This window comes from Schistocerca cancellata, chromosome 2 (assembly GCF_023864275.1).
Source record: "Schistocerca cancellata isolate TAMUIC-IGC-003103 chromosome 2, iqSchCanc2.1, whole genome shotgun sequence".
Lineage (NCBI taxonomy): Eukaryota > Metazoa > Arthropoda > Insecta > Orthoptera > Acrididae > Schistocerca > Schistocerca cancellata.
In genome coordinates, this window is record NC_064627.1 from 634,450,953 (window position 1) to 634,477,159 (window position 26,207).

The window sequence follows — 26,207 nt, forward strand, 5'->3', positions numbered from 1 at the left end:
ATAACATGTGGAGCATGTTCACGGAGCTGCTGTGCGTACCAGGAAGTACCAGCCGACTAAGGTCCGTTTGCACCTATGTGGCTGAGATCCATTGGCGCACTGGCGCCTAAGTCGGAGGGTGGTTCGAAAGTTGGTAGTGAAAGAAATTTATGCCATCAGTATTTGGCCGGCAAGGGGAGGAGAGATGGTGGCGTGAAGTTATTGATCACCAGAACTCGTAGCAATGTCCAGGATTTAATTCCAAACCTCTCCACGGTGTCTAACAAAGCGATCACATGTGATGTTGACGGACGAGATAGAGAAGATCCAAAGAAGAGCGGCGCGTTTCGTCACAGGTTTATTTGGTAACCGTGATAGCGTTACGGAGATGTTTAGAAAACTCAAGAGGCAGACTCTGCAAGAGAGGCGCTCTGCATCGCGGTGTAGCTTGCTCGCCAGGTTTCAAGAGGGTGCGTTTCTGGATGAGGTATCGAATATATTGCTTTCCCCTACTTATACCTCCCGAGGAGATCACGAATGTAAAATTAGAGAGATTCGAGCGCGCACGGAGGCTTTCAGACAGTCGTTCTTCCCGCGAACCATACGAAAGTGGAACAGAAAAGGGAGGTAATGACAGTGGCACGTAAAGTGCCCTCCGCCACACACCGTTGGGTGGCTTGCGAAGTATAAATGTAGACGTAGATTTAGATGTAGATGCCGTTGATGAGGATCCGTCTGTCGGATGAGGACAAATCCGACGGCCGCTTTGTTGCTAATCGAGAGGAATACGTTACGCACCACAAATACCTATTAGAGTCACCTACATCCAGCAGATACACGAGTTCATGACTTTCACACCTCGCGAAGGAGACGTGCCTCTGTGAGTGAAAGGAGAAAAACCTTTACAATTTGTCGTTTGAATCTGTTCTTCGGGGACTCCCAGCCACTCATCCCATACAACTTTCAATCCAAGATTAAAGTATAAAATCAGAAGTACCCAAGTTATGCATCTCGTACGAAAACAGAGAAAATCAGCCAAAGGAAGTTAATGGCAGACTGAAAATGAGTTGTAAAGAGTGATTGCATGCTCTTCCATTACTATAGCCCATCTCAACAGAAAAAAAATACTACTGTTTTCTCGTCTTGCCGGCGAACTGTTTCTTAACTATATGTCACAATACCAGTCCAAAGTCGGTATTAAAAACAGTGCTATCATCATAATACGTGAAATGCACTCCACAGCTGTTTCATTGAGTGAAGTATAGTTTTCTGACCTTGCAGCTATGCCTCCAGTCTGCAAGTGATAAAATTTTTACAGAACAGATTGTTTTCCATCTCCAAACCAAGAATACTGATACACATTAAAGATTAAGTGTCAGCTATTATAGTCTTTCCAGCTAAGCAGGTAAAACTTTCTGTCACATCATATCATACTCAGTGCCTACGTATTGTCAGTGAGACGCTAATATTGTTAGAGCAACGTCTAATTTTATACCATGCTCCCGAGCACTCTGAGGAGGATTGTGTGGTACGGCAAATTAAGTACGTTAAACTGAAACAGAAAATGTGTTATCATTTTCGTGCTCCTCTTAATTAGTTGATTACAACTTGTGACCTGAAAACAGGAAAACAATAATTCACTATTGGGAGGAAAGCAAGTAAAATTAGAATGAGATTTTCACTCTGCAGCGGAGTGTGCGCTGATATGAAACTCCCTGGCAGATTAAAACTGTGTGCTGGACCGAGACTCGAACTCGGGACCACTAACTTTTGCGGACAAGTGCTCTACCAACTTTTTTTTCCGTCTGCTCGGTGCGGACGTCGCAAGACACCCGTTTCAGTTCGTCGTTGATTCATTAACTCAGTTTTTTTTTATTACAGAGGGCAGTTAACCCTCTGACCGAACACGCTGAGTTACCGTGCCGGCTTTTTTGACGCGAACCACCGCCCGAAGCAACATCTTATTAGAGGACAGTCACGCTACTCATTACGCTAAACGAACTTCGAGCCAACTGAGCTACACAAGCATGACTCACGACCCGTCCTCAGAGCTTCAAATCTGCGAGTACCAAGTCTCCTACCTTCCAAACTTCACAGAAGGTCTTCTGCGTCCCGAGTTCGAGTCTCGGACCGGCATACAGTTTTAATCTGCCAGGAAGTTTTAGGTAAGATTAGAGTTTAACATTTTCTCGATAAAGAGGCCATTACAGCAGGAAAAAATTCACTGTTCGTTTATTTCGTTTCGCTGCCCATTTGCAACTTCGTTTATTTACATAACAGTGATGTAAACTCTAATAGTAACTACTGCTACTTAGCTAAGTCGTCCATCTCCATAGCCTAACGGCTATTGATAGGGAACTTCTCTCTGTAAGAGAAGCGAAGTGATTTTCACTTAACATCTTAAACACAAGATGAATAACAGCCCCAATATTAGTGAGAATAAGGAGGGAGTTACTGACCGCGTGCGGCTCCATATTGTCTTATAACCATGAATGCTGCGTGAGTGGTCTGTTGAGCCTGAAAGCAGAAAACTTACGTTTTACAGAATCAGTACTTATCCACGCAGAAAGTTGCACTTGATTCAGACTCTTACTGCTTACTATGAACAAACCGACTAGTACACTTCAATAAAAATAAACCAACGTTACATCACAGTGAAAAAAGTTTTTTCTTACAGAGTACATCGACAAACTGATTGTATACCTCTCAAAAGATTACATGGAAGGAACGTTTAACTCTTGCCGTCAAGTTTTGATGCCTTCGAGTGGTGTTCCCGCACTTGAAGCCATGTGTGGTAGTTTCGGTGCCGCTGGATGTACTTACGATAGGTAAGTGAAATTTTTAAAATATTTTAACACTTCATGTATAATGAGCAAACACTAAACAATAAACAACAAAACAGTATTTACTGGTAACTGGCCATCAGTAGTGTGATGCGTACATATTAGGCCTCTGGTGTATAATCGGTGTCTCACTTCTTAAAACACATCATCTGCATTCTGAATACCAATTATATTGGATTTATTTTTACTCTCTCTCTCTCTCTCTCTCTCTCTCTCTCTCTCTCTCTCTCTCCCCTAGTATCACGTCATTTCGCACTTCTCCTGTTCACTTAAATTTTGGAATTCTTCTGTAACGTAATCCTTCACATGCTTCCAACTCCTTTTTTCCCGGATTTCCTCTAGCCCACGTTATACTTCCATACAATACTAAACTGCATATTTACAATTTTAGTAATTTTTCATCAATTCGTCAATGCCTGATATCAGTAAACCTCTTTCGTCACCACCGCTGGTCTTCCTCAGCTGTTCCGTCTTCCTTAGGCCATTTTGTGTAACATTGATACAAAGATGGCAGAATCTTTTACCTCTTACCTCGTGTTTTCTTTAGGTTTAGCTAGTTGCTTCTCCCATTTCACTATATCCTATGCGTTACATTTTTCCTTACTCTCTCATTTACACAAATTCTATCCCAAGTAGGCACTCCATTTCACTCAACGGTTCTTCTGAGTCTTAAAGAGAATACAAAAGATGTTCTACGTAACTTTCGGGGGAAGGAAAGGACGTGAAGTATGAAGAGGAACGGAGGAACGTCTGTGGATGAATCTAAAACGAGGAATCTGAGCGACTGAAATGTGAGATACATGTAGGAGCATTAGCTTAGAGTCTGTTAATTTTATGGGGATAAAACATTGAATTTTCGAGTTAACAATATGAATTACGGGTCGAAGAAATTATACATAGAGTACCTCCCGAATTTAGGTCAAAGTGAGCACTTTACCATATGATCGACTATTTATCATTAGCTTAAGCACAGTGTTGCGATTTTGACTGAAGCCGTTAGTAGAAGAAGATTAGACACAGTGAAAGTAGCGTTCTGTGTGTTGGCTGGGATAAGGAGAAGAAAGACACAGCTAAGGAGCTATTAAAATTTCTATTTTCACTCCAGCTATTTCCCGATCTTTACAAAGAACAAATGAAACACTAGCCAAGTAAATAATGTAACGTTAATATTCAGCTCATTACTAATTTTCCTGTTTCTTTCACAACACCATTTCTAGAGATGTTTATATGCACGGAATTAAATTTAGGGTTCAGCAGCATGTACGTAATATCCGGGCGAAATTTTGTGTGGGTGAGCATTGCTTGCTTTTGTAAATGTTGTTCGCATGTTACACCCACTTCCGTTGTATGTCTTTAAAATACCTCAGTTTTAGAGTGTCTCAGTCTTGAGAACAACAGATCCAGATCCGGTCGGATGGCTGGTAACTCCTTTGACATTCTTTTGCACTATTGCCAAAGAGCTGTCGTCTTGCGGTCTTTTACGGCTGGCCCTCTTACTTTCGCTACTCTGGGATACAACCTAACCTCGTGCAACCACTGGCTTGCGTCGTAGTTTTTCGTACACGGACCTGACACTTCACACGAACCTGTGGGCACGGCTTACTCTCTAGGCGTGTGATTATCTAAAGTTAATACTCTTCCATACTTAGAGAGAATAGTGCTGTCACCACGCTGACAGTAATCTGCACCTTCACATGAGTAGTATCGACGCCGGAAGATCGACTCCAAATTCGGATAGTTTGGATCATATACATACACTTACTCCATGATTAAAACATCACAGTAAACAACGAAGTACATCAGTGGTCATGAGATTCCACAAATAGCAGTAATAGCTGAGAGCGTCTTTTAGAGTGAAGCTTGGATCATTGTTACTGAACTTCCAGTCTATTAAAGTCAAATTTTAGCAGGGAAATTAAATCACGGTTTTTGAAACCCAAGGCCGCTAAGGTTTTAAAAATGGAAATTAGATTGCTGTTACTGAAATTCCAATTTTTAATTAATTCTTAATGATCTGATGCACTATTTTGGTTTCACTGGGCACTGAACAGTCACTTGGAGGCTAAATGACCTCGCACGTGTCATCTTCCCAACGTCGGCAGCTACAACAGGCAGCGCAAGTCGAACGCGTTACCCTTCGTCTTTCACACCATTAGCTTATTAGAAAAACTCTTTGAGCTAGTTCGAAGAACGTAAAAATAAAATGGTTCAAATGGCTCTGAGCACTGTGGGACTTAACAGCTGTGGTCATCAGTCCCCTAGAACTTAGAACTACTTAAACCTAACTAACCTAAGGACATCACACACATCCATGCCCGAGGCAGGATTCGAACCTGCAACCGTAGCAGTCGCGCGGTTCCGGACTGCGCGCCTAGAACCGCGAGACCACCGCGGCCGCGAACGTAAAAATATTTGGATATTCTTGGATGACTCAGGAGTAACGTTTGTGACAAGAATGAATTCAGTGTCTTGAATTAAATATATTGTTTCACTCGTACAGTTCACCATCAACACAAAAAAAATGGTTCAAATGGCTCTGAGCACTATGGGACTGAACATCTATGGTCATCAGTCCCCTAGAACTTAGAACTGCTTAAACCTAACTAACCTAAGGACAGCACACAACACCCAGCCATCACGAGGCAGAGAAAATCCCTGACCCCGCCGGGAATCGAACCCGGGAACCCGGGCGTGGGAAGCGAGAACGCTACCGCACGACCACGAGATGCGGGCCACCATCGACACAGAAACGATATCTATTGATCGATGTAACGAAGCAAGCCGCACTTTATTTTTATCGAATGCCTTAACATGGGTTAACATTAATAAAACCGACAATTTGTAGTGACAGATTCCTGACTGGAAATGGAGGAAACAAGTTCCTTTGAACATATGTCCGGAAATGCATCGTTGCCACGGTAGAAAGCGCTGGCGAATGAAAGTTCGTCTGATTACGTGCCGCGCGTTCCTTGTACGAGGGTCACTCCAAAAGAAATGCACACTATTTTTTTTAAATCCGTCTTTTATTCTACATGTTTGAAAGTTTTACAGTGTGTAGACATATCCTTTAGGAAAAATATTTTCATTTCTCCACATAATTTCCATCTCTCTCAACTGCCTTACGCCATCTTGCAACCAGCGCCTGTATACCCGTATGGTAAAATTCTGGACCAACCTGTTGGAGCCACTGTTTGGCAGCGTACACAAGGGAGTCATCATCTTGTTCCACGAAGAGAGTCTTTCAGTTTCCCAAAGAGACGATAGTCACATGGAGCCAGGTCAGCACTGTAAGGCGGGTGTTTCAGTGTGTTGTCCATCCGAGTTTTGTGATTGCTTCCATGGTTTTTTGACTGACATGTGACCGTGCATTATCGTGCAACTGCAAGACATCCTGCTTTTGCCGATGTGGTCGAACACGACTCAGTCGAGCTTGAAGTTTCTTCAGTGTCGTCACATATGCATCAGAATTTATGCCCATTCCACATTGCATGATGTCCAAAAGCAAGAGTCCTTCTGAATCGACGAACACCGTAGCCATAACTTTTCCAGCAGAAGGTGTGGTTTTGAATTTTTTTATTTTCTTGGGTGAATTTGCATGATGTCACTCCATTGATGGCCTCTTCGTCTTTGGTGAAAAATGGAGCCATGTTTCATCACCTGTCACAATTCTTCCAACAAATTCATCTCCACCATTCTCGTACTGTTCCAAAAGTTCGCTGCATGCCGTTTTTCTTGTTTCTTTGTGAGCCACTGTCAACATCCTGGGAACCCACCTGGCACACAGTATTCTGCAAACGCTTCCTTCCCCTATACCAACGTAGCGTGACAATTCGTTCACTGTTATGCGTCTGTCAGCAGTCACCAATTCGTTAACTCTCTGCACATTGTCTGGAGTGTGTGCAGTACGAGGCCTGCAACTGGGAGGACAATCCTCAATATTGCCGTGCCCACTTTCATCACACAACCTGCTTGCCCACCGACTAACTGTACTGCGATCGACAGCAGCATCTCCACACACATTTTTCAACCTCCTGTGGATGTTTCCCACTGTCTCGTTTTCACAGCACAGGAATTCTATGACAGCACGTTGCTTCTGACGAACGTCAAGTGTAGCAGCCATCTTGAAGACATGCTGTGACGGCGCCACTCACGGAAACAGGTTGAACTAAGTTTGAAAACAAGCGGGAAGGATGTATCTACACACTGTAAAACTTTCACACATGCAGAATGAAAACTGTATTTTTACAAAAATAGTGTGCATTTCTTTTGGAGTGACCGTCTTATGTTGCAAGCTGTACTGTAGCGTATTGTAAGCAGCAGAACGGTCCGATATTCATGTCGGGAACAAGCCGAGATGGTGTTCGCGTACGGCCAAGCAGACGGAAACGGTCGAGAGGCAGCACGGTTGCACCGAAACAATTACCCTGACAGACACCAGCCACATCACACAACATTTAAAGGTCTTTTTGGTCGTTTGTGTGATGATGGGTCCTTTCAGACAGACAAACGTGCACGGAGGCTGCGGACTGTGCGTACGCTGGATTTGGAGAACCGGGTTCTACAGGATATGCTGCCTCACGACCGTTTCCATGTGCTTGGCCGTATACCGACATAATCTCGGCCTGTTCCCGATATGAATACCGTACCATTCTGCTGCTTACTGTATGCTGCTTCAATCGCACAGCCTGCAACACGCAAGGAACACAAGACGCATGGTCAGAGGAACTACCATTCGTCATCGCCATCTACCACAGCAACGATGCCTTTCTGGACGCATGTGCATAGAACCTTGTTTTTCCTCCATTTCCAGTGAGGAATCTGTCAGCGCAGTTTGTCGGTTTTATTAATGTGCACCTTGTATATCGTTCTGTATTCTTCTAATCTTCTTCACACACATGTCATTTGTGTAATTTGAGAGGCTCCTTTTAATTTGCTTTTTAGATCGCCTCTTCTAAGCCATTTTTATATTCTCTGTTAACTTTATTCCAAATTTAAAATATGGCTCCTCGCTGCCTCCGCCAGCCAGTGGGTTCGAAACATTCTCCAATATGGGTATTCCACCAACACCACAAAAAAAAGCCTATGTTCCACAGTCTTGTACAGTCATATGCCATCAAAACAAAATTGAAAAAAATTTTCATCAGCCCTAAAATGGAGCATAATCCTTACAAACCATCTTCCTTTGAAGGTTTTTGTGAGCACAATCTGCACTGACGAAGATAAGGTAAAAATACTACTCAGACTCAATTATCATTGCGCATTTGCCTTGTATTTCCAATTATTTACTATCAATTCCAGCAAGTGGACGTGTAACACTACTTCGGATACCTGCCTGTGTGCTAGGACAAGGGAGTCCAAGTCTGCGTATTACGGTTTTAATAACTACATGTTTACGTGATGCTACACTATGATACATATTTGAACGGGCCTTAAGAGGAGAAAGTCATGTTGTTCAATATCCCCTTAGTAGGTGAAAAACATTTAACTGATACATTTTTTTATTCTGGTTCTGGACAAAAATATATTTGAGGTGGTGTACCACGTAGTTCCATGTGAAAAATTGCAGCTGATAGTGATAGTGAGAATATTCTTACATTATATGTATACATAGAGTATAGTACTGGGGCGAAAAACGAGTTCTGCAAAGATTTCAAGAGTTTAATATTAGCACAGAAAGGAATCTGATACATAGGTACACATGTTCTCTGCAACCTGTCAGAGCATATTACATGTTTTGTGGTGAATTTAGTGCAGTTTAAGACTGAATTAATGAATTTCCTGTTGGACAGCTCCTTCTTTTAAGCTGACGAGTACCTTCAAAGAAGCTCTTTAAATTAATTTTCTGGGTTATAATATAACGAATGTTAGCACTTTGATACTTCACTATTTCATACTTTTAGGTTATTTCATTGCATTGCACTTAAATAGAAAGTATGTCGTTGACTTCTTCAATACAGCAGAGGCTGGTAGTCGCCAGATCCAGAAATTCGACTAATGTAACGTAACGTAAAATGAAACCTCCAGACGGTTAGAGAATATTATCGTCTCACAGTTTCAGAGTTTTTTACCACTATTGTCCTGAAACCAAAATCAAATAGACTGTCAATGTATGTATAAAAGTTGTATGTCTTTCCTTCTCATTGTGGATACTAGATATTAACCACGAAATAATTATTTTCCAGATGGTTCGCATACATGGGAGATGAAGAGACTCCATTAGTACCTTTCCCGATCGTTTATAACGAGACTGCACCAGATGGAATGGAACTATATAATCCAGACGTACTTCCGTGCAATCAGTCGTATGAGGTATTAATTGCTCTTTAAACTTACAAAAGAACTGAAGCAAATACGCTTACTCCGTGTTGTATTTCTTGTGACACTTCACATCCCTATGTTCATTTAGAACAACTACGCCTGCAGCTGCGCCGACTGTGAGGAGAGCTGTCCCGCAGACATAAATGTTATAGACACAGGAGAGACGAATGAGGAATTCAAAATTGGAGAAGCCGACGGCGTCCTCGTTATAATGGCAATAATATATGGAATTTTCGCAATTGGTTTTCTCATCTCTGTGATTTTTGTTCGTCAAAGTGACACAGGTAAGATCCAGATCGGCATACACCAAATATCTGTAACGTTATGTGAACCTCATAAATTCACCATTTGACAAAAGGCCTTATACAACTCATTAACGTTCTTTCCAAGCACCTGTATGACTTCACTTTTCTTCTACTGCAGTTTTCTTCTGTGTATCAAAGACATTTCATCTATAACATTACCAGGTGCCAAGTTTGTTTTGTTTTCAGTTGATACAAACATTACAATTAACAGAAAATGGAGTATAATCTTAAAAAGATCACAGCGCCATCTATCACAAAGCGAAAAAAGTGGTCCAACTAAAACATTCACACACTACTAGCCATTAAAATTGCTACACCACGAAGATGACGTGAAATTTAACCGACAGGAAGAAGATGCTGTAATATGCAAATGATTAACTTTTCAGAGCATTCACACAAGGTTGGCGCCGGTGGCGACACCTACAACGTACTCACATGAGGAAAGTTTCCAACCGATTTCTCACACACAAACAGCAGTTGACCGGCGTTGCCTGGTGAAACGTTGTTGTGATGCCTCTTGTAAGGAGGAGAAATGCCTACCATCACGTTTCCGACTTTGATAAAGGTCGGATTGTAGCCTATCGCGATTACGGTTTATCGTATCGCGACATTGCTGCTCGCGTTGGTCAAGAACCAATGACTGTTAGCAGAATATGGAATCGGTGGGTTCAGGAGGGTAATAAGGAACGCCGTGCTGGATCCCAACGGCCTCGTATCACTAGCAGTCGAGATGACAGGCGTCCTATCCGCATGGCTGTAACAGATCGCGCAGCCACCTCTCGATCCCTGAGTCAACAGATGGGGACGTTTGCAAGACAACAACCATCTGCACAAACAGTTCGACGGCGTTTGCAGCAGCATGGACTATCAGCTCGGAGACCGTGTCTGTGGTTACCCTTGACGCTGCATCACAGACAGGAGCGCGTGCGATGGTGTACTCAACGACGAACCTGGGTGCACGAATGGCAAACCGTCATTTTTTCGAATGAATCCAGGTTCCGTTTACAGCATCATGATGGTCGCATCCGTGTTTGGCGACATCGCGGTGAACGCACATTGGAAGCGTGTATTCGTCATCGCCATATTGGCGTATCGCCCGGTGTGATGGTATGGGGTGCCATTGGTTGCCTCTTGTTCGCATTGACGGCACTTTCAACAGTGGACGTTACATTTCAGATGTGTTACGACCCGTGGCTCTACCCTTCATTCGATCCCTGCGAAACCCTACATTTCAGCAGGATAATGCACGACCGCATGTTTCAGGTCCTGTACGGGCCTTTCTGGATACAGAAAACGTTTGACTGCTGCCCTGGCCAGCACATTCTCCAGATCTTTCACCAATTGAAAACGTCTGGTCAATGGTGGCCGAGCAACTGGCTCGTCGTCACAATACGCCAATCACTACTGTTGATGAACTGTGGTATCGTGTTGAAGCTTCATGGGCAGCTGTACCTGTACACGCCATCCAAGCTCTGTTTGACTCAATGCCCAGGCGTATCAAGGCCGTTATTACAGCCATAGGTGGTTGTTCTGGGTACTGATTTCTCGGGATCTATGCACCCAAATTGCGTGAAAATGTAATCACATGTCAGTTCCAGTATAATATATTTGTCCAATGAATACCCATTTATCATCTGCATTTGTTCTTGGTGTAGCAATTTTAATGGCCAGTAGTGTATTTCTTTACGTACTACATGAATATGTAATAAAAATTGGGGGTTCCTATTTAAAAAAAACGCAGTTGATATCCTTTTGACCTATGGCAGCGCCATCTAGCGGGCCAACCATAGCACCATCTGGTTTCCCCCTTCAAGCTAGACGAGTTTCGTTCTTTGTAGTTTTTTCGTTTGATTCTTATTTCGTGAGATATTTGGCCCGGTCACTATCAATGGACCACCCTGTATAGACATTGGCGGCGTGAGTTTAAATCCACAGCACGTGCTCCAAAAATAATAATAATAATAATAATACTATAAAAGAAAACGAAATAAAATAATTATGCATGTAGCGACCGCACGCATTTGCTCCTCTACGCGATGCAAACTGCTGCGTTTCCCTTTTTATTGCTTCAGAAGCGGATTATCGAATACGTACTTTAAGCTGTGCTCGGCCAGTGAAGATTTATTTTCCTGGCTTACGTTACGTTGCGTGTATATCTGGTGCAACGTAGGGAGACACGGCGGTATGGTTGTCAAATGTAGGACTTTCCAAATTTGCACGGAACGTGATAGATCACATGTATACGAAGTCCGAGATTACCTTTCACGCTGCCCAAAAGTTTATCTTCCAAGAACACTGAAAAGTACTCGCTTCGTGACCAGGTGCATAATTATCCTCATACAGAAAACAAGGAACTACTACGATGTGCGTTGCATCTAACAAGTTTTCATAGAAATCAATGTTCATTTTGCTAACCTTTCCCACGTATGCACTAGTTGTACAAACGCAGATTTGAATGACTCATCAATCCACAAAACCTACTAATACTACTCGACAGTCCAATGACACCCTCGTCTGCGCTTTCACATCCACCATGGGCGTTTCTTTTTGCGATCAGTGGCGTTGATCCAATAGCGTGGCCACGAAAACCGAGTTATACCTTCTCGACGGATCGTTCTGTAACTCAGCTCTTCATCTGAGCTGCAAAAAGTCCTCTGATTATTTGGCAAAATAATCTTTAAAGTTCAACGGCACCTTCAGTTAATTTCTTTGGCTCATAAGTACGGTGATTGGGTACTGTGGTCCCATAACCCTTCCACTACGCACTGAGCACACCAACCGCGGAACTCCAAAATTCTCTGATCTATTTTTTTATTGTATTGTTTTATTTATTTATTTATTGCAACCTACGTACTCAATTACTTGCTGCATATTATCCAATCTCTGTCTTCCTGCACCGTTTTTTTTTCACTTATAGCTCCCTTTAGTACCATGGTAGTTATTCCCTGATGTCTTAACAGATGGCCTATCATCCTGTCCCTCCTTCTTGCCAATGTTTTCCACATATTCCTTACCTCTCCGACTCTGCGCAGAAGGTCATAATTCCTTGCCTTATTAGTCCACCTAATTTTCAGCATTCGTCCGTAGTAGTGCATCTAAAATGCTTCGATTCGCTTCTGTTCCAGTTTTCCCACTGTCCATATTTCGCTGCTATATAATGCTGTACTCCAAACATACATGATCAGAAATTTCTTCCTCAAATTAAGGCATATGATTGATACTAGTAGATTTCTCTTTTTGCCAGTGCTAGTCTGCTTTTGACGTCCTCCTTGCACCGTCCGTCATTGGTCATTTTGCTGCTTAGATAGATTTCCTTAACTTCATCTACTTCATGGCCACCAATTCTGACGTTAAGTTTCTCGCTGTTCTCATTTCTGCTACTTCTCATTACTTTCGTCTTTCCTCGATTTACTCTCAGTCCATATTTTGCACTCATTAGGCTGTTCGTTCTTTTCAGTAGATCATGTAATTCTTCTTCACTTTCACTGAGGATAGTAATGTCATCAGCGAATCTTATCATTGATATCCTTTCACCTTGAATTTTAATTCCAGTCCTGACGATTTCTCTTATTTCCATCATTGCTTCTTAGATGTATAGATTTAACAGTAGGGGTGAAAGACTACATCTCTGTCTTACACCCTTTCCAATTTCAGTACATCGTTGTTGGTCTTTCACTCTTATTATTTCCTCTTGGCTCTTGTACACGTTGTATAATATACGTCTCTCCCTATAGCTTATCCGTATTTTCCTCATAATTTGGAACATATTGACATGGCCGAACTCTTTTTTCAGTTCAAGAAATCCTACGAATGAGTCTTGATTTTTCATTAGTCGCAACATCAGAATTGCCTCTGTGGTGTCTTTATCTTTCCTAAAGCCAAAGTGATCGTTATCTAACGCATGATCCATTTTCTTTTCCATTCTACTGTGTATTTTTCTTGTCAGCAACTTGGATGCATGAACTGCTAAGTTTAATGTCCGATAAATCTCGCACTCGTCAGCTCTTACAGTCTTCGGAATTGTATCGATGATATTTTTCCGAAAGTCAGATGGTATGTCGCCAGACTCATACATTCTGCACACCAACGTGAATAGTCGTTTTGTTGCCACTTCCTCAATGATTTTAGAAATTCTTATGGAATGTTATCGATCCCTCCTGCCTTATTTAAGTCCTCCAAAGCTCTTTTAAATTCTGATTCTAATACTGGGTCCCCTATCTCTTCTAAATCGACTCTTGTTTCTTCTTCTATCACATCAGACAAATCTTCCACGTCGTAGAGGTCTTGAGTGTACTCTTTCCACCTATCCGCCTTCTCCTCTGCATTTAACAGTGGAATTCCGTTGCACTCTTAACGTTACCACCCTTGCTTTTTATTTCTCGGAAAGATGTTTTGTCTTTCCTTTATGCTGAGTCAGTCCTTCCGACAAACATTTCTTTTTCGATTTCTTCACATTTTTCATGCAGTCATTTCGTCTTAGCTTCCCTGCGCATCCTATTTATTTTATTACTCAGCGACTTGTATTTCTGTATTCCTGGATTTCCCTGAACGTTTTTGTACTTCCTCCTTCCATCGATTAACTGAAGCATTTCTTCTGTTACCCATAGTTCCTTCGCAGTTACCTTCATTGTATTTATGTTTTTCTTTGCAACTTCTGTGATTGCTCTTTTTAAAGCTGTCCATTCCTCTTTAACCGTACTGCCTACTGAGGTAGTCCTTGTTTCGGTTTCCATAGCCTTAGTGAACTTCAAGCGTATCTCCTCTCTTCTTCGCCCATTGCCTCTTGCTGAGAAGTCTCTTAAACGTCAGACTATTCTTCGTCACTATTACATTGTGATCTGAATCTATATTTGCTCCTGGGTTTCTTACAATGTGGAATCTGATTTCTCAATCCCTATCTTACGATGATGTAATCTAACTGAAACCTTCCTGTATCTCCGGGCATTTTCCAAGTATACCTCCTCTTCTTGTGATTCTTGAGCAGAGTATTCGTTACTAATAGCTGGAATTCACTATAGAACTCAATTAGTCTTTCTCCTCTCTCATTTCCAGTACCAAGCTCATATTCTTCAGTAACCCTACCTTCTACTCCTTCCCTACAGCCGCATTCCATTCCTCCATGACTAAGACTTTCATTTCCCTGACGGAGCAGCAGGTGAAAATCTGGTACGTTGGATGCTCCACAGCTTCTGAGTGAGAAGGAGATCTTGATGTATCGCAGAGACTGACATCATTTATAATCATCATAATGATGTAACACACCCGACAAGCAAGTCATCTGATGTAGGCGAGCTTAATATATGCTCCTGGTGATGGGCTGTATGCCCAGTTTCTCTTTTTTTCCGAGATCGGTGAATAGAATTTTACGTTATACTTCAGTGCATTGATTACTCGTACCGAAGATAGCTCTAATTAAAGAACCATGACGTAAACAAAATTCGTTGTTTCTTTAACTATGATAGGAAAAATGTGTTACAATAACGTCTGTATTTCTTGTACTGATATTCATTTATTTCAACAGGTGGCTTACCTCCATCACTCATCTACAAGCTTTTCTTCGGAGGCATCCCATTATTCCAGACGACGTTAAGCAAACTGTTCAGAAAACTGGGCTTAGGTAAGTCAAGAGACCTACATAGGATGTATAATTATGTTGCAGCAGTACGTTTATGTAAGTTTAGTTCTGTAGCGTTTTGCGGGACTGTTAAGTCACGCCGGATGCAATGGCCGAGCAGTTCTAGGCGCTTCGCTACGCTCGCAGGTTCGAATCCTGTCTCGGGCATGGATGTGTGTGATGTCCTTAGGTTTGTTAGGTTTAAGTAGTTCTAAGTTCTAGGGGACTGATGACCTCAGGTGTTGAGTCCCATAGTGCTCAGAGCCATTTGAACCATTTGTTAAGTCACAAAATTCCGTAACTCAAATGCAGTGATGTGCATAGTGTAACGCTATCCATTTGCATCATTATAATTTCTTTGGCCTACGAAAGCGATAACTGCGTTTAGGACTTTCCTCTGGCGTTTCAACTTACGACAACCTCGCTAACAACGGACCTGGGTACATGTTACTCCTGCAGGAGGTAAAAGCTCTATGCCGGAATGTCCTAAATTTGTGAAAGCGTTACAGCAGAAATCGACACCGACCAAGAACTCATTAGCTGTGAGGAAGACATCACAGCAATTCAGAGGCGTGCTGCTAGATTTGTTACAAGTATCTTCGATCAGTACACGAGTGTTACGTAGATGCTTCGTGAACTCAGATGAGAATCCCTGGAGGGAAGACGACGTTCTTTCTGCGAAACACTGTTGAGAAAATTTAGAGAACCGGCATTTGAAGCTGACAACACAACGATTCCACTGCCGCCAACGTACATTTCGTGTAAGGACCACGAAGATAAGATACGAGAAATTAGAATTCGTACGGAGGATTATAGGCAGTCATCTTTCCCTCGTTCTATTTTCGAGTGGAACAGGAAAGGTAATGACTAGTAGCGGTACAAAGTACCCCGTGGTATGCACGATACTGTCGGTATGTAAATATAGATTCACATCCGCATATCGTCTCCTTCACAGTGTTAGCGTTTTTTATCTTTTAATGCGAAAACTGGTTGTTGGATTAGTATATGTGGCACCCATGCATTAACGCATTCATTTTTTTCTTTTTAGTCGTCAGTCTTCTAATTGGTTTGATGCGGCCCGCCAAGAATTCCTCTCCTGTGCCAACCTCCTCATCTCCGAATAGCACTTGCAACCTACGTCCTCATTTATTTGCTGGATGTAATCCAATCTACGTTTTCCTCTACAGTTTTAATCCCCTACTGCTCTCTCTAATACAATGAAAGTTATCCCGTGATGTCTTAACAGATGTCCTACCATCCTGTCCCTGTCACTGTTTTCCATATATTCCTTTCCTCGCCGATTCTCCAGAGACCCTCCTCGTTCCTTATCCTAGCGACCTGATTTTCAACATTCTTTTGTAGCACTACATCTCAAATGCTTCGACTGTTTTACAGTTTTCCTACAGTACATGTTTCACTACCATCAAATTATGTGCTCTAAACGTACATTCTCAAAAATTTCTTCCTCAAATTAAGACATATGTTAGTTACTAGTAGACTTCTCTTAGACGGGAATGTCCTTTTTGTCTGTGCTCGCCTGCTTTTGATATCCTCCTTGCTCCGACCATCATTGGGTATATTTTGCTGCCTAGGTAGTAGAATTCCTTAACTTGATCTACTTCGTGATCACCAATCCTGATGTTAGGTTTCTCGCTTTTCTCATTTCTGCTACTTCTCATTACTTTCGTCGTCCTTAGATTTACTCCCAGTTCATATTCTGTACTCATTAGACTGTTCATTTCATTCAGAAAATCCTGTAATTCTTCTTCACTTTTACTGAGGATGGCAATGTCATCAAATGGTTCAAATGGCTCTGAGCACTATGGGACTTAACATCGGAGGTCATCAGTCCCCTAGAACTTAGAACTACTTAAACCTAACGAACCTAAGGACGTCACACACATCCATACACAAGGCAGGATTCGAACCTGTAACCATAGCAGTTTTCGCGGTTCCGGACTGAAGCGTCTAGAACCACTCGGCCACAACGGCCGGCGGCAATGTCATCAGCGAATCGTATTATTGATATCCATTCACCTTTAATTTTAATTCCACTCTTGAACCTCTCTTATAGTTCCATAATGGCTTCTTTGATGTATAGATTGAACAGTAGGGGCGAAAGACTACATCCTTCTCTTACACCTTTTTTAATCCGAGGCCGGCCGGTGTGGCCGAGCGGTTCTAGGAGCTTCAGTCTGGAACCGCGCGACTGCTACAATCGCAGGTTCGAAACCTGCCTCGGGTATGGATGTGTGTGATGTTCTTAGGTTAGGTATGATTAAATAGTTCTAAGTTCTAGGGAACTGATGACCTCAGATGTTAAGTCGCATAGTGCTCAGAGCCATTTTTTAATCCGATCACTTCGTTCTTGGTCTTCAGTCTTATTGGTCCCTCTTGGCTCTTGTGCTTGATGTATATTACCTATTTTTCCTTGTAACTTACCTCCGTTTTCCTCGCCATTTCTGTTGTGTTCTGCCCACTCGTCTGATGTAGGGTGCCTAGGAAACCTGCTTTTCGGATCACTAGACAGCAATTCAAGCAAATCGTATTAATGAAGTTTTTTACAAAGGGAAATGATTACAATACTTAACTTTGTGAAACATAGACTTATTGCAAGCGAGGGGCGACAGACAAACATAAGCAAGCTCTTCAGTATATACATTTCGTAATCCAAGTGAACCAATACAGTTCATAAGTCACTGCTGTAGCGTTCAAGGGACGGTTCGACTTCAACTCGGGCCGCGGCCAGGTGGGGAGGCGCTTATATTCTCTAGGCCTAGATTCCGCTTCTGTCTCGACGTCGTCCTAGGGAGGGGTCTGTCAGCGAACTATTGCCTGAAGGTCGTCTCACAGCCCTCTCTGCTCTTCCGTTCTTGGCCGTCGTACCGGCGCTTGGCCTTACGCCGGAACAATTTCGAACATCTCGCACCAGTCGAAATTGTCGACGCTTTATCGAGGTCGATGTATCCTACGAACGAGTCTTTAATTTTCTGTAGTCTTACTTCCATTATCGATCATGTCGTACTGAATAACAAAGAGCAATGGCTTTAGCTGCCCCTCTGTATACTCGTATTAAGGCATCAGTTCGTTGAGTATACTCCGTTACGGCAATCACACTTCGTCGGCCTATATGGTGTCCACACTATAAGGTAAATCTGTCCTCATCCTGACGGATGTGTGATGCTGAATTATCTCGGAATGGCGCTTTTGCGGATGGTACGCCGTTGCCTTTCTCCGACTGATCCAGTCAGTTATGAGGGACCTTCAATTAAGATGTACTCCGAACAACCGTGTAACTTAGCGTTGTTTGGGTATATAAGCCGTAAGCGACAGAAAAAAATCTTACTACTAACTGTGAATTGTACTGAGGCCTTTCAGATTTGGAGTACAACACTTGCCCAATTAACCAGAACGCTGCTAAGTCAAAAACAGTGTCATTTTGAATCACATTAGTGTTGTCATCAAGGAAAATTCTCAGGAAAATATTCAGACCAGTTTTTCGCGAAGGAATTTGCGAAAGCGGCCATCGAGAGAGATCTACAAACTGGCAGAAACAATGGTGGACATGTCTAGAAAAGAAAATGTGAAATTTTATGGTTATATCTACAGGACGAACGACGACAGGCTCTCAAAGCACATCTTCAATGTACCGATCCGCGCGGGAACTCGGGTTCGATTCCCAGTCAGTCTGAGATTATCTTCGCGCGAAGACTGGGTATTTATGTAGTCCTCGCCATATCGTCTCATCTTTATCGATGCACAAATCGCCAAAGTACAGTCAAACAGAAGGACATGCACCAGGCGGCCGAAAACCTAAAATGCCATACGATCGTTTTATTTCATTTCGAGATAGCAAATACTAGCATAAATAAAACAAAATGGATCACTGAAACAGAAGAAAAATACACTAAAAAAGGAAACCAGACAAGATAACGTAAGCAATAAAGAATAGTCAGAACAGTCATAAAAACATATACGTAAAAACACACACAAAAGAGAACGGGAAATAAATAGTCGGAAGAACGCAAGAGATAACACAGCGAGCGTATGAACAGAATTTGGAAAGAACGAAAGAACAAGAAAAACTCATGACTACTACAAACGCTCTCTTAGAATGGAATATACGAAAATTATATACACCGAAGCGCCAAGGAAACTGGTAAAGGCACGCGTATTCAAATGCAGAGATACGTAAAGTGGCAGAATACGGCGCTGCGGTTGAAAACGCCTATATAAGACAAGTGTCTGGCGCAGTTGTTAGATCGGTTACTGCTGCTACAATGACAGGTTATCAAGATTTAAGTATTTTAAACGTGATTTTATAGTCGGCGAACGAGCAATGGGACACAGCATCTCCGGGGTAGCGACGAATTGGGGATTTTCCCGTACGACCATTTCACAAGTGTACCGTGAATAACAGGAATCCGGTAAAACATCAAATCTCCGACACCGCTGCGGCCGCAAAAAGCTTCTGCAAGAACGACGACGACTGAAGAAAACCGTTCAACATGACAGAAGAGCAGCCCATCCGCAAATTGCTGCAGATTTCAAAGCTGGGCCATCGACAAGTTCAGCGGGCGAAACATTCAACGGAACATCATCGACACAGTCTTTCGGAGCCGAAGGTTCACTCGTGCACCCTTGATAACTGCACGACATAAAGCTTTACGCCTCGCCTGAGCCCGACAACACCGACTTTGGACTGTTGATCACTGGAAACATGTTGCCTGGACGGACGAGTGTCGTTTCAAACTGCATCGAGCGGATGGACGTGTACGGGTATGGAGACAACCTCACGAATCCAAAGACCCTGCATGTCAGCAGGGGACTGTTCAAGATAGTGGAGGCTCTGTAATGGTGTGGGGCGCGTGCAGTTGGAGTGGTATGGGACCCCTGAGACGTCTAGATACGACTCTGACAGGTGAAACGTACGTAAGCATCCTGTCTCATCACCTGCATCCATTCATGTACATTGTGCATTCCAACGGACTTGGGCAATTCCAGCAGGACAATGCGACACCCCACTCGGACAGAATTGCTACAGAGTGGCTCCAGGGGCACTCTTCTGAGTTTTAACGCTTCCGCTGGCCACCAAACCCCCCAGACGTGAACATTATTGTGAATTTCTGGGATGCCTTGCAATGCACTGTTCAGAAGAGACGTCCAGCCACTCGTACTCTCACGCATTTATGGACAGCCCTGCAGGATTCATGGTGTCAATTCCCTCCAGCACTACTTCAGACATTAGTCAAGTCCATGTCACGTTGTGCTGCAGCACTTTTGCGCGGTCACGGGGACCCAACACGATATAAGGCAGGTGTAACAGTTTCTTTGGTTCTACCGATAAACTTTCACAGGTTATTCAGGGATATTTTGAGTATTTTGGTATAAGGTATGATTTATACGGTTTGTTACCGTCGTTTCTGTGAAAATACATTGACAAAAGTCAAGAGGTCTGAAACACACAGTAACCAAAACGTACACCACACCACACGGAATGATGTAACAAGCCTCAGACGAAACACTGTACTGTAGCGCGGTTGCCGTCGGTGCAGAAACAGCTTCGAATAGCGTCGTTGTGCCACCCATTCATTGCATTCAATGAATCTATACACGACGTGCATATCGGCCAACTTCACATCAGTAAACCTATCTACACAGCTGTACATCGTTATTGACGTACCGGGTGGGTATAATGAAAATGCATCTACCCACGGAAGTCCAGTGTGGACTCTAACTGTCCTACGGCAGCGAAACTTGGTGCATATGCTAAGGCGTTAGGGCGGAACAGTTTTACGATGGAAAAAAGTTGTTCCAGTTTTGGCCACCAGGTGCGAATCTGGCGCCGTATACTGTTTGTATGACGGTATGACATCCACGCTGTCATTTGACAAGTCGTAAGGGGGGCGGGGGTGAGTGAACAGAAGAGAGATTGTGCACTGTTGGTGAAACTGTTTTATATGAACTGCAGCAATTACAGTGCTGCATTGGGAGAGTTTCGCTGACCGAAAGGCCTGAGGAGAAGCCCAATGTCATTAAATGGTTTCAGGAAGATAATAATGAAATTCGAAAACACATGTGTGAACTTGGTGTGTTACCCGGTAAAGGAAGACGTCCTGTCCCGGTGGAAGTTATTAAAGAGGTAACTAACTGGTGCCGTAACTGACAACAGACCACGTCCTCGTGCAGTGTCACGAGGATTGTCCATCCCATGGTCAACAGTAAGGGAAGTTTTGAGGATTATTTTATACTGGTTCACGTCCAAGATCCAGACGGTGCAACAACGTGAACCTCATGATCCGCAGCAACGTCCTGAATTTGGTCTGCGGTTTCTGGCACGGATCGAAGTGGCCGGGCAACATACTATGGACTGACGACACGCATTTTACACTGTAGAGTACAGTGAACACACAGAATTGTCGAATTTGCATTACTGTTAAATCACGTGTTGTGGTCAAAGAGCCATTAAACTCATTGTATGTGACTATGTGGAGTAGATTCAAAAGCAACTTTATTCTCTGTGCGTTCTTCTTTGAAGGGGATACACCCAGGGCGCCTGTCAGGTGTACTGTGACGCCTGCACGTTATCGAGAACTCGTACAGCACGTAACTCCGGCTATGGAAGAGCGCTACTGCGTGGAAACCACTTTTTTCATGCAAGATGGGGCAACGCATCATGTTGCTCGCCCAGTGAAAGATCTGTTAAATGCAACGTTCGACGAACGTATTATCTCAGAGGTTTTCCAGATGCTTGACCTTCAAGATCACCTGATCGGAATACATGCGACTTTTGGATCTGCAGATATCTAAGAGAACGCGTTTACCATGGACACGTTCGGTCACTACCGGATCTGAAGGCCAGTATACAGGAACACGTTGCCCCGATTCCACTGGAACTTTTCTGCCCACGTCCCGTTCCTAACCAATTACATAAGGAAATATTTGTATACTTCTTTCTTACATTCACAGTGCCAGATCTACACCTGGTGGCAAAAATTGGAACTACTTTTTTTCAGCATATATCGGTTCCAATCTACGCATGAGAATATGTACCAAGTTTCATTTGTATACGGTAATTACAGCCCATACTAGACCTCTGTGAGTAGCTGTACGTTAATTATAACCATACGGTACAACCAACACTCCTGGAAAAACAAAACATAGACAGTACTAAATGCAAGCTTGAAGATGAAGAGTAAAATGGATACTGCCGTTGTCAACAGTAGGTACCATGAGCGAATGGAAACGAAACACACAGCGCATACCGTCGACATTTAGACTCTTGTGCACAATTTTCAGGTTCAGAGCTAGCTGGGGCAAGAAACCAAACCAAATACATCTCTGTAATAAGCCACCGGAGACTTGTAGCCCCTTATACCAAAATATTCAGCAGTTATGTCTTAACAACCTTTGAAAGTTTGTCGATGGCGTTCTGGTTCACTGTAAATGTAATTTCAGAATATCCCCATTTAACAGCGTGGTCACTATTTTTTCTTGTTCCTTCATTCTTCCCAAATTCTCTTCATACGTTCGCTGTGTCCTCTCTTGCATTCTACCGACCATTTATTTCCTGTCCTCTTTTCCACGTGTTTCCGTTTCAGTGTACTTTTTTATGACGTTTTGTCCTCTATCGCTTATCGTTTTCTTGTGTAATTCTCACTTCTTTAATATCGTTTTCTTCTGTTTCAGTGATCCGTTTTCTTTCATTTGCTAGAGTTTGACAACTCGAAATGAAATGAAATAATATCATATCATATATTATTGGCCTCTGGGTTAATGAAATAAGACAATCTACAACCTGGTTAGGAATCGAACCCAGGTCCCCACGAATATAGTGGCGGTGATGCTACACACTAGACCACGAGCTAGAAGCGTCATACAACATAATAGCAACTGGTTTCCATCATGTGACAATATCAGTCATAAGTTTGTTTCGTCATTAACATACGTCAATGTGAGGACTCCTAGTGGCACGGTCAACGTCCAGTCAGTATTAAATTTCTCCCTGTATACGCTGTAGAAAGTCCACGGCGACAAGTTCAAATACATTGCTAATGCTTATCTTCAAGTCCTGTAGATCTATAACCTTGGTTTGGTACTCTGGATAGTTTCAATTGATTAAAACACCTATGCCAGGGTTTCAGGCAGAATCCCTCGTTTCGTTCGGTGCTGAGATGTTAATCCAAGACAGTTGGAGAGCTTCTGCAATGCTGTTCGAATTTTGGGGGAGTACAAAGTGGACTGAGGCGTGACTAGGAATTTGGATTGAGGAGAAAGTCATGCTACAACAATCCGTGCAGTTGTGCAGAGACGCTGTGCCAGGAGGTCGTAATGGTTAGCGCTTCTGCCTAGTGAGCAGAAGACCTGGGTTTGAATCGCGGTCTTGATACAAATTTTCATTCGTCGCTACAGTCTGCATATATACGCCTTTACAAAATCCCATACATAGAAGTCTAGTGGTGTGGGGTCTGGTGATTGTGGCGACCACCGAATTCGATCCATCTCGTCAAATTCACCTAATCTGAAAACTTTTCATCCAAAATTTGATGAAGAATTAGGGACCACTGAGGTCGTGCCTATGCTGTTGGAACGTAACGCCAGCTTGCAGGTGTTTCAGCCTTGGCACAACCAGTTTTCTGTAATATGGCCAGATAAACATCATTGTTGACAGTAGGCTCATAGAGAAAAAGTGGACCACAGATGTAACTGTGCATAAGTGTGCATCACAGATATATCTTGGAACTGTCTCCATTTCACATATAAAATGAGAACACTCTGATCCCCGTATACGAACATTGCTGTGGTTCAGTTTGCCAAATACGTGACAATTTTACTCATAGGAGTAACAAATCTTTTCTAAAAGGTTATTGTTTCCATCATTCTTGGCTAGCATATCCAATGCAAAGTATTCACGTTGAGATTTGTCCTCGGCTTTAGTGGCTGGAGCAGCTGAGCCTTATAGGCATAAAACATAACCTCCTATGTAAGATTTTGTACGCTGTTGGTAGTGGCATTTCCTACTCGCAGGCTGCTGCTCGCACCAATTTTGTCGGATTCCTTGCAAACGCTTGTCGTAAAGGGTCCGCTCTAGCGTCTGAAACACATGCGCGACTGGCTGTTTACGGGTAAATACTTTATGGGAAATACTGCCTGTTTCCATAAATTACGCACGCCAGACCACAATACTTGGAATGTCTGCTTTCCATACTGTATTCGAAAATTTCGTTGCACTTGGGAATCGCATTTGGTCCCTATGATTTTTCGTCAAATCTGAGGCACCTGTAAAATAAGGCACTGTGAGTTATCGTGTCACATGTTGAAACCCAGATGTTTGTCTAATACACCGGTAGTTTTCAAGTTATTAAAGCCCAAGTACTTCCGACCACAGATGATGTGGTTAAGGTAACGAATACTTTATTCAGGAGAACCACTTTACATACGTCTGCATCGAACAGTAACTCAGAACACACTGTCTCTCCTTTCTCACAGTCCAAACACTGTCCACTTCGTGTCGGTCAGAGACATTCAAGTCCCGCGTAGAGATCGATATCCCCACAGAGCCCTCCCACCGGTAGTACGAGGCGTGGGAAGCGTGGGTCAGCGGACACCGGCATGCTCAGGTGAGCGTGACTGATCGTGCCGTGGCAGGCGCGTGGGCGAGACATACCGGATGTTTCTTGTAGATATGCTGTACAAGTGGTACAGCACCAGACACTGAGGAGGGGGGAGGGGGTAGAGGGGCGTCGGATACGTCCATATGGCTGCGGCAGAAGGTGGGGGTGGCAGCGGAACTTTATCGATGTCCTGTCCATCTCCGGCCAAATTCCACAGTGGAGGTGGCATGGGCGACGAGTGTTGATCGTCGTTATCTTACGTTCTCATCCAAGGCACAAGTGCTGAAGCGAAAAAGGAACGATGTCTCTTCATTTGCACCCTTTTTCGCACTGCATTCATGATAAACATAAAAAATCGCCCGTTGCAAGAACATGGATACTGAAATAATGCATCGAAAGTCACCACTTAATTTCAATGTCATTGGTTTCCAAATTTGGCAAGGTTACACCTTTTTGCAAAGTCTGTGCAAATACCCACTTCCTTTTGTGCTTTTCCTCGCCTCCAGTTTATTGGAAGAGGTTGCATCAGAATTCTGGGCGGATGAGTCTCATTGACTTGCTGCTTCTTTCCCCTGAAAAACTGATCTACCTGGTTCCTTCCTCTTACAGAAAATTTTGAATGCAAAAATCTCGCATTTTTAATAGTCCAAGCCTCTTAACAGATTCGTACGATCAGTCTGAATCAAGATGTAGCAGTAACTCATTTTGTAGAAAAAGTGACTTATCTGTTTTTTCTTTCCCTGATTCTTCAAATGTTGTATCTGGTTTGTTTTTGCAGTATTTGCCTCATATCCAGGAGCAACAATATGCTTAACATCCTGGGCAGTTGTTGGCATGAGCTATGGCGCATTGTCGTTGATCGTCACGACTGACCGCATAGAGCTATGGGCTTCTCCGACAAGTCAATCGAGGATCGAAAAAGATTACTTTGACACTCATTTCGGTCCCTTCTACAGAACTGAACAAGTGTTCATCAAGGCTCACGGTCTGGACAATGTATGTAAACCAACAACACTTTTTTTCTTCTACACAGTTTTTATTTCTGACATTCATCTGTAGAAGAGTAAATGAACTTTTTTCCAGATTATGTACGAAAGCGGTATGCAACCTGTGGAATTCGGGCCAGTTTTCAATAAAACTTTTCTGTTAACTGTCCTCGATTTGCAACAACAGATAATTCAGGTACGGTACTGGATGCAGTTAATACAAACAATTGTTATTCGTCAGTCTGACAAATCAAAGCATCTCAAAGTCTGAAAGAAGTCTACTTTGACTACTATCTTATGATCGCGAACCGTCTTCTCACTTTACTTTAATTACAGATCGGAGCTGGAGAAAGCTACGAGCTGAAGAATATCTGTAATGCACCACTGGCGACGGGTGAAGTGAAAACAGAAGACTGCCTTGTGCAAAGTATTTGGGGCTATCTGAAAAACGATGCAAGTTTGTTAGAAGATGATTCCTACTTGAGCATATTGTTAACGTGCATGCAGTAAGTATCTTTTCCACAAGTAGGTTCTGCTTGTGAATATTA

At 42.9% G+C, this 26,207-nt stretch overlaps 1 protein-coding gene across 1 annotated transcript in view; it reads left to right on the plus strand.

Moving 5' to 3' along the window:
* Window positions 1-26,207, plus strand: part of LOC126147521 (NPC intracellular cholesterol transporter 1 homolog 1b-like) — a 141,609-nt gene that overhangs the window by 29,138 nt on the left and 86,264 nt on the right. The window contains exons 4-10 of the mRNA XM_049915700.1: window positions 2,657-2,807; window positions 9,005-9,131; window positions 9,229-9,424; window positions 14,967-15,062; window positions 25,452-25,669; window positions 25,757-25,855; window positions 25,996-26,165. Of these exons, the coding sequence (XP_049771657.1) occupies window positions 2,657-2,807; window positions 9,005-9,131; window positions 9,229-9,424; window positions 14,967-15,062; window positions 25,452-25,669; window positions 25,757-25,855; window positions 25,996-26,165 (1,057 nt within the window). The remainder of the gene's footprint in view (window positions 1-2,656; window positions 2,808-9,004; window positions 9,132-9,228; window positions 9,425-14,966; window positions 15,063-25,451; window positions 25,670-25,756; window positions 25,856-25,995; window positions 26,166-26,207) is intronic.